At 33.8% G+C, this 9,593-nt stretch overlaps 2 protein-coding genes across 2 annotated transcripts; both read left to right on the forward strand.

Moving 5' to 3' along the window:
- Positions 1 to 826: 826 nt before the first annotated feature.
- Positions 827 to 5,365, forward strand: LOC111292383 (beta-galactosidase). Its single transcript, XM_022884751.2, has 14 exons — positions 827 to 1,055; positions 1,143 to 1,287; positions 1,378 to 1,445; positions 1,585 to 1,638; positions 1,725 to 1,808; positions 1,909 to 1,994; positions 2,159 to 2,239; positions 2,903 to 3,033; positions 3,652 to 3,693; positions 4,256 to 4,332; positions 4,402 to 4,492; positions 4,570 to 4,651; positions 4,768 to 4,840; positions 4,985 to 5,365. The coding sequence occupies exons 1-14, from the start codon at positions 967 to 969 to the stop codon at positions 5,151 to 5,153; spliced, it is 1,272 nt and encodes a 423-aa protein (XP_022740486.1). The 5' UTR covers positions 827 to 966; the 3' UTR covers positions 5,154 to 5,365.
- A 548-nt stretch (positions 5,366 to 5,913) lies between these two features.
- Positions 5,914 to 9,593, forward strand: DEG1 (DegP protease 1). Its single transcript, XM_089767058.1, has 8 exons — positions 5,914 to 6,449; positions 6,556 to 6,678; positions 7,653 to 7,824; positions 8,334 to 8,371; positions 8,481 to 8,679; positions 8,805 to 8,957; positions 9,115 to 9,249; positions 9,340 to 9,593. The coding sequence occupies exons 1-8, from the start codon at positions 6,007 to 6,009 to the stop codon at positions 9,415 to 9,417; spliced, it is 1,341 nt and encodes a 446-aa protein (XP_089623184.1). The 5' UTR covers positions 5,914 to 6,006; the 3' UTR covers positions 9,418 to 9,593.

Here is a 9,593-nt window from a genome sequence, read left to right on the forward strand (position 1 = left end):
ATCATGCCTGAAACTCTGTAGACAATTATGAGTATCATTTTGACTTTTACGTATGCTTAAATCAAAATATCTTGTGTTTTCTAGGCTACTATACTCTAAAGTGTAGCATTAAATATTTGAAAGGCTAATTCTTCATAAAAAAAGTTGATTATAAGAATCTAAAAATCATATTTGTGATGATGTAATTGTTTATACAGTAGTATTGAGTAATTAAAATTTGGAAGAGAAAATCACATTTAATTGTTGAAATAAATAACTAAAACGGATGAATTCTTTGGCCAATTCATTCTAACATAGAACATAGTTATTTGATTTTAATCTTTTGATATTACGACTGATTAAATAAATAAATAAATTTTTATTTAAAAAATTGATAATTTTACAATTGAAATGGTAGTAATATGGTCAAATTTTGTCATATTGTTAAAATTGTAGGCTAATTATAATTTAAGATACCTTTTGGTAAGTTAAAAAATTTTTCTCAAAATTAAATATGATAATTCGTGCTGTTATATCATATAAAATATTATATTTATATATATAATATTTTATATAAAAATTATATGTTATAATTTGTATCAATATGAAAATATAAAAAATAATTTTTTAAATTTTTTAAATTTATTTATATTTTTTTTAATAATTTAAATCTTATTATTTTATATCATGTAAGCACAGAGTCTTTGAATCTATTCAAATCAAAGCCCAATATCCAAATTCAGACTAGCCGTTCGGCCCAATGGTTAGAAATAAAGAAAAGAAAAGAAGAAATTTTAAAAATTATTGGATTTTTCATGTACTGCCACGTCACTATCAATTCTCGGTTGAAGCTGTCTTCGAAGCTAAAATCAGAAAAACCCGACGTGCGCGGGCGATTTTGCTTCTTCTTCTTTTTCACTCTCTCACACTCAGTTCATTTCCGATTCCCAAATGAAAAATTAAAACCCTAGAAATTTCTCAGTAACAATGGGGAATTGGTTTAACAAAGAACCGCCTCCGCCGGTGGTTCTCGTTCCTCCTCTCTTCGATTTCCCTCCTATAGCCGCCCGTTCCAGGTCCACTTCAATCTCAGCCCTCAATTTTTGAAATTTCTATTCAAATTTCCTTTTTTTTTAAAGAAAAATTTGAAATTGTTGTTGCAGGATGCTGGAATCATCCTATAATATTTTGTTTGGGAAGCTAGCTTTGAAATGCTTATTCGAAGATTTTTTTGAAAAAGCTAGACATTTTAATACTCTTATTATGTTGAAACCGATTGATGATCCTCATGTTGATTTAATGGCAACCGTATCCTTTTTGCTTAATTTGGAAAATTGAGATTTAAGGAGTTGATAATTGAAATAAGGAGCAATTTTTTTTATTCCTTAACATAATTAGGCTTCAGGTCCACTTGATCATAAACCTAAAGAGAAAATTGCTGGAAACGCGTTATTTCGTTGGCAAAGGTAATTTTAAATTTCTTATTCTTTTAAGATTCTGATTGATTGTAACAAAAGCCTTAGTAATATTCTTCACAATGTAGTAAAGAATTGTGAACAAATATGTGTTAAGTCTGTTAGATAATGGTGTTTTTTATATGAGCAGCGATGTGGATGATCCTCATACATTCATGGACCTTTTCGTATCAAACTCTGATCCGTAAGGTTTTTTTGTTTGGAGTATAAAGTTTTGTTTTCTATGATTTGATCTGGTTTTGCATAATTCATGGTGAGCTGTCATTTCAGTGTTTTACAGATGAGGTCATGTGCTTACTATCCTAGATATGGGTTTGGGGCATTTGGCATTTTGCCATTGCTATTAAAGAAAAGGTAAGTCATATTTTTAAGGGCACCTTCATGGTGTTTTTAGCTACTTTGTTTGTTATATTTTTCACATGTGTTCTGCTCATGAAGCCTAGAACTCATGCAGAGTAACTGCTGAAGATTACGGTGTTATGGGACTGAGATATGCCTCAGGAAAGTTATCAGCAGGAGTCACAGTTATGCCTTTCGCCAGTATGCGTTCTGGATTTATAATAATAATTTCCCTGCTTTTATATTGTGGACTATGCCAGTCAAGGTTCCTTATGTTATGGGTTTCTTACATAACGAACCTCAACAAAATTACACAAATGTATGAAAAAGGAAACCTATATTTCACAATTTTCTATCCTCTGCAGTTAAAGACCAATTACCAAAGAGTGCATGGCTAGTAAGCAAGTTGGGAAGGTTGACTGTTGGGGTTCAATATGAGCCACAATGTAAGTTTACTCATAATCATATTTATTTTTGCAAAATTGAAGGAGTAGCACCTAAATCTTACAATGAGCTGCTAAATTACTGCTTGATTTTGAGAATGTGTGTGTATGTGTCCTTTGGGTAAAGTATAAAAAAACTGAAATCAAGTTTCTTGTGCATAACCAGTTGTCAAACAAATGGAGTCAGGGGAAAATTGAAAGAAAGATATGTTTAGATGTACAATCACTTTCTATAGAGTTAAAACAGGAAAGGAGTTTTTCCCTTATGCTGACAGGAGCTGGACATTAGCCTTTTACTATGCTTTGCAGCCATGAAAAATGCAAGGATTAAATATGTCTTTTATATTGTAAATCTCTAAGTTCTTGCTAGTTGCTACTGTTTATGAGAATGCTTTAATCAAATGTGTTTGTTTCACATTCTAGCTCTGAAAATTGGAGAGATCATAAATTTTTTAATGATAGCTAAGTAACCCATATCAGAATCAGGTAAACTATAATCCCTTGAAATTATTTTATGGATTATGTATGTAGCATATAACTTATCAATATGTTTCAAAATATGTTGAATCTTGAATGTCATCATATGTTGCCATCTTTCTTGTAATTCTTATGAGGTTAAGTTAAAAACAATCCTCAGTGTTCACTTTTATATGTTTCTATTTTCAGATGGAAGGAAAGATGACATGAAATATAAGGATTTATTGAATTGGAGCTGTGCAGCTGGTTATGGAGTAGGATCAGGCAGTCCCTTGAGTCCGTCATTTAATTTTTGCCTTGAACTTTCCAAAAGTTCTCAGGTTTGTTCACAGCTTAATCTGTTTAGGCGTTTTCTGTTACCCCTGACAGTTTGTCTCTCAAAGACACAGGTATAAGGATTGAGAAATGTTTCATTCAATATAGGTGTTATATCCTTATTTTGGGTGGATGGCCTTTTCTCCATCAGGAATGACTTGTATTTCATTTTAGCCATATTTAAAAAATGTTAACAATTATTTTCGTTTTATTTAAAAACAAAGCATAGCTGCATCACTTGTTACTTTGGTCTTCTACAATTAAATGATATGCAGATGCAAAATGAATCCCTCCCCCCTTCTCTCTCTCTCTTCCCCCCTTTTGGTGATTCACATGTACATATGTGCTTCACAATTTTGATCCCTCAACTTTTTAGAACAGAGGCCTAGGTCAGCCGGGCACATGGTTGAAAGTTTGTCATATTACATAAACTTAAAGCTAGGAAATAGTTTCTTAGTACTATTGTCTGATCAACAGAGATACCGTCTAGTAAATTGTTGTGCATGCAGTTGCTGGTGTTTGATTTCTGATCCTTCTGCTTAAGCGCATCTACAGACAATGTTTTCCCTCTGTGAGTTGTAAATTTCTGTGCTGATATTTTATTTTATAATGTTGAATTGCAGTTCAACGCGTCATTCTATCAACATGTGGTGGTCCAAAGGAGGGTATGTTTTTCAAATCAGTTTCTCCCATTTACTGAATTGGTCTTTTCTTGCGATTAAGACATCTGTATTTCTCTTCTTTTGTTAAATTATCTTCTTTCAACATGTGGCCAAAGCTGAAATTTCAAATGAAATTCATTTATTTTTCTTTTTCCAAGTTGCAACCTTTTCTGCATCCTACTAAACATGATATTCCAGGTTCACAGCTAATCATACATAAGATAAGCTGATCTGAATTGTGGTCTTATTGTGTTTTTAAAGCGAGGCATCTTAGTTCGGATCCCCCGTTTGAATATAAGGCTTTATTTGAGTTTGGGAGCTGAATTCTTCACATAGTAGCATTATATTAAATTATGTGCCTTCAATAGATTTAATGCTTATATTTAATGACTTAAATGTGTGAAGAAAGACCTTCAAATTCTGTCGATAGGCCATTTTTGATGCATAGTTGAAGATCTTTTGGTGTACAATCTGCAATACCTCTCTCCCCCTTCTCCTTTTTCCTTTATGCAGAAGAATGTGTTCTATCTTTTCTATTATTTTCACATTGTTTTTTTCCAAACAGGTGAAGAATCCATTTGAAGAAAGTGAAGTAGTTGGAATAACAAATTACATTGACTTTGGATTTGAATTACAGACAAGGTATTCCAAATAAGGAAATTAACATGTGATTAATATACTGAATATCTGACTTGGTAAACATTTTTAAAGGTTGGATGACGCCAAAACATCAAACAACATTCCTGATTCCACCTTTCAAATAGCTGCATCCTGGCAAGCCAATAAAAACTTCTTGCTGAAGGTAATATTTATTATGCAATCTTGTCTTCCCTATTCGTGACTATAAATCCAATAGAAATCTGCTTGTTGTTTTTGCAGGGAAAGGTGGGACCTCTCAGCTCATCACTGGCTCTCGCAGTGAAGTCCTGGTGGAAACCTTCATTTACTTTCAGCATTTCAGGTATGCCCTTACAATCCTTTTCATGCTAGAACCCAAGACATGCATCATGGGTGGTTATTTATTAGCACATCCTACATACTGCTTGGTGGCACTCATGTATTTTATGTAATTTGTAGCGACTAGAGATCGCATTTCTGGAACTACCGCTTATGGATTTGGCCTCCGTGTAGAAAATATGAGAGAAGCCAGGTTCAGTTGCTTCTTTCCTTTATTTAATAAAGTGAACTATCTTGATATATGTTTATGAGAAAAGTCAGCTCGCCGATCTTCATGTGCATAAAAAATACAAGCATGTCTATCAGAAATGATGTATCGTAATTCTCTTATTTTCAGTTATCAAAGAGCTGATCCAAATTTTGTAATGCTAACACCAAACAAGGAGCACCTAGCAGAGGGCATTGTTTGGAAGATTGGAGCAAGACCAATGCTAGAGTCAGACATAAATGCCGGAAATTTTGACCGGTTGCCAAAGGAATTGAGACCCCAAGGAAGAATGTTGTAGGTTTCAGTTCTGCTCTGCTATTTCCACTTCTTAAGTAGGGCATATTACTCATTTCTCTCTCTTTTTAAAGTCTTTTGAAGTAAATCACTAGGGTGGAATTTTTTTGCAAAAAAGAAAACAACTAGGGGTTTTGTCAATGGATTGTTCATCTTGTTTATGTATACAGGAGGTCAATGCTGATGGTTGGAGTAACCTTTCCTTTTCTTTGATAAGTGTATCAACTATGTTCTTGGATGGGTCATGTCCGTTTACCTGAATTAGTGACCCAAAAATAGGCAATTTTGGGTGGGAGGGGGCGGGGTACTTCCAAAAATTGTCTAAAGCCATGATCCTGGTAGCAGATTCCCATCACTTATTTTACTTCTATGTGGCCCCACTCCCTTTCAAAACATCCTACACGTACACACACCTATCTTATACTTTGTTTGTTTGGATCAGAAATTATATGTTCATTTTACGGACTAACGAAAATTATTTATGGATTATAATATAAAAATTTTCGTATTTTATATGTATTTATTACAATATAAATAAAAAATATTTTTTAAAAATAATATAAATTATTATATAATAATTTTTATATTATATATATTTAATATAATATAAATTCACAAATTAACGAGTTTATTATAAACCATTTTCAAATTAAAAAAAATGAAAATAATAGCATAGGCACCCATATCTACTGTTGTTCTCCTACCATAGCCACTTCCCTGCAAAGTCATAAATGTTTTAAATAAATACTAATAAATAAGAAGTATATTGCAAAAATTTGGATCCAACAAAAAAAAAGTTAAAAAAAATCAAATCAACAATATTAATTCGAGTCAGTCGTCCAAACCAGCAAAAAAAAATGGCAGCTTGTTCACTACTTTCTACACTTTTCCTCCAATCCCCTTCTTCTTCCTCCCCATTTTCTCGGTCCCCAAACAGAAACCCAAAGCTACTGCCCATCCCTTCCCTCTCTGTCACTTCCACCCCAACAAAACCCTCTTCTCTCTTTCCAACCAACAAGCTTTCTCTCTCTTCCTTCCGCAGTATCATATTCAATCAAACCAAAAACAATACTAACAATAACTCTAGTAACAGTTGTATTGTTTCTTCAGCTTTGGATTCCTTCTTTCTTCTCTGCACTTCCCTTGCTCTATCTTTCTCCTTTTTTGTAACAGATGTGGGACCTGCCACGGCCTTTGTGGTAACCCCTCCTCGGAAGTTACAGTCCGATGAGTTGGCTACGGTACGTCTTTTTCAAGAGAATACTCCCTCTGTTGTTTACATCACCAATCTCGCCGTCAGGTTCGTTCAAAATTTCCCATTTTTTGGGGGTTTTCTGATTGAATTTGCTAATGGGTAGTTTCTGTTTTTCCCCTTTTTAATTTATTTTTGGTAATGGGTTTTTTAGGCAGGATGCTTTTACATTGGATGTGCTGGAGGTACCGCAAGGATCCGGGTCGGGTTTCGTTTGGGATAAAGATGGTCACGTTGTTACCAATTATCATGTGATACGCGGTGCTTCTGATCTCAAGTTCGTTTTTTTTTTTTTAATTTAATTTTATTATTTCCTGTTATTTCTATTGTTGTAAATGATTGGGATTGGATAATTGTAGAGCCGTCATGGAAAATATTTATAGGTGATATGAATCTAGATTTTGTTGAATGTTGTTGGAATTTGAAATTGTCATGTTTGAAGTGCTAGGGATGTGTAGGAAAAGTATGGATTTTTATAATATATTGGGTTGTGTTAGCATTTTGATATTGGTAGATAAATATGATTGGCATTTGGCAAGATGGAACTTTTTTTTTTTTTTTGGGGGGGGGGGGTGATGGGGGTTGATTTAGGCCTATTTGACATATGAGTAGAATGGGGTTTGTGACATGCTCTTGATAGTATCTTTGTTTGTTAGGGATTTCAACGGGTAGGGAATGGGGTAGATAATGTATTCTCCATCATATCTCTAGATTTTTATATTATAATCATCTTTATACCTATACCCAACGAGTATTTCAAATCTATCCCTAACCCCCATTTGGTGAGTATTTAATGGGTATGGTTAATCCCCCGTACCCATAGTTTTTTAAAAATATTAAAAATAAAAAAATTTAACTTTTTTTTAAAATTTTTATCTTGCTTATTTATATAATTTTTTCATAGATATAAATATATATGTAGAGTATGGGTACGATATGGGGCGGGTGCTATATTACCTGTTCCCATCCCCGTATGGGGTAAAAAATTTAAAATCATCCTCATCCCCATCTCCATTCTAGTAGAAAGTCGGGTTCCTTATTGAGTATGGGTAAATTGACATTCTTACTGTTTGTATTTTTTTGAGCAATGGAAGGGTGCATTTTAAGTCTGTAAAATAATCTTATATAAACAACTGTGAGGTAGTCTTGGAAAGTAACTAGCATTTGGCACTAGGTATATATAGGATAAAGATGCTTTTAACTTCTTGTCCTTGATATGTAAAATTTTAAATTGGTGCTAATCACTTGCAGGGTTACTCTTGCTGACCAGTCAACTTATGATGCAAGAGTTGTTGGTTTTGACCAAGACAAGGATGTTGCTGTATTGCGTGTGGATGCACCCAAAGACAAACTAAGACCTATACCTGTTGGTATCTCAGCAGATTTGCTTGTCGGTCAGAAAGTATATGCCATTGGTAACCCGGTGAGTACATGTTTATACTCACTGAATTATGACCTATATCTGCCAGTATTTTATTTGTTTCATTTCATTAGAGATTGTCTGCAGTGATCTCCGGATATGAACATATTTATCTATCTAATTTTAGAAAATATCATAATTGTCTCATTGGCTAGGGAAGGAACAGCCGGTTTTTCCGTTACATTGAATATGACATACCTTTCCTGCATCATATTTTCTGATATGCCATATAAAACAGATCAAAGAATTTTTTTTGTTTATATATTTTCTCCCCAAGCACATTTCTTATGATGTTTAAAAGGATTGGTATAGAAAAGAAAAATGCTCTTCAATTTGCATACATAATAAATTAAAGCCTAGCAATTGTATGAATTTGATTACTAAAAATGTTGCCCTCAATTGTAAGTGCCTGATCAAGACTTCATTGATTATGTACTTTTACTGCTACTATTGGGTCTCTTTGATAGCTTGTTCAAGTGGATTTCCTAATTTTCTTTTTTATGTTTTTGCAGTTTGGACTTGATCATACTCTTACAACTGGTGTTATCAGGTACCAAAGACCAAGGATTGTGGTCAATATATCATATTTAAATTTCCTCCTACTTTTGCTGGTTTTTATATGAATTAGTTTTGCTAAAATGTCTTTTATATATCTATAGTGGGCTTCGCAGAGAGATCAGTTCTGCTGCCACTGGTCGCCCAATTCAAGATGTTATACAGACAGATGCTGCCATTAATCCTGGTAATAGTGGAGGGCCACTCCTAGATAGTTCAGGAAACCTTATTGGGATAAATACTGCTATATATTCTCCTTCTGGTGCATCTTCTGGTGTTGGATTTTCGATTCCAGTTGACACAGTGAGTATTACGTTGACCTTTTATTTCATTTTGATCAGATGTGTCTGTCTGTTGAGTTGCAAGAATTTGTTTGTTTCATTTTCTTACCTCGAGAATAATTCATTCAGTCATTCCTACATATCCAGGTAAGTGGCATTGTTGATCAGTTGGTGAAGTTTGGGAAGGTGACAAGACCTATTTTAGGGATCAAATTTGCACCAGATCAATCTGTTGAACAGTTGGGAGTAAGTGGTGTGCTTGTCTTAGATGCTCCTGCAACTGGTCCAGCTGGCAAGGCGGTATGCTTACTATTTTTTGTGCATCAGACTTTCATGCATTTATTGAAGCTTATTATCATGTTCATATCTGAAGTCATATACTCTGTGATCGTTGTGTTCCAATGACATATTGAAGATTTACGTTTCTATTTGTAAGTTAACCATTAATATAATACAGGGTCTGCAACCGACAAAGCGTGATGCCTATGGTAGACTTATTTTGGGTGATATAATAACATCTGTTAATGGAAAGAAGGTCGCTAATGGCAGTGACTTGTACAGAATTCTTGATCAATGCAAAGTTGGCGATACGGTATAGCATTGAATAATACATATATCCTTTTGTCTCTCTATATATAAAAGTAATATTGATGAACAAAATTTCCATTATCTTAATTCTTAGGTTACTGTGGAGGTGTTGCGCGGTGATCATAAGGAGAAGATCCCTGTAATACTCGAGACAAAGCCGGATGAGTCATGAAATGCCTTTCGGTATGCTGTGTAAACTTTAGTTCAGTAGATATACAAGGAAATGTCATTATTTATCAACTATTCCACCGGAAATGGTCCTGTTGTACATATGCCATCACCTATATTATCTTTGAAATCAATGTTTTTACATTGTGAAGCATAAGGCATCTTAATCTTTCTCGTTAA

The sequence above is a fragment of the Durio zibethinus genome, chromosome 10 (assembly GCF_047325235.1).
Source record: "Durio zibethinus cultivar Kanyao isolate XHJ-2024 chromosome 10, ASM4732523v1, whole genome shotgun sequence".
NCBI lineage: Eukaryota > Viridiplantae > Streptophyta > Magnoliopsida > Malvales > Malvaceae > Durio > Durio zibethinus.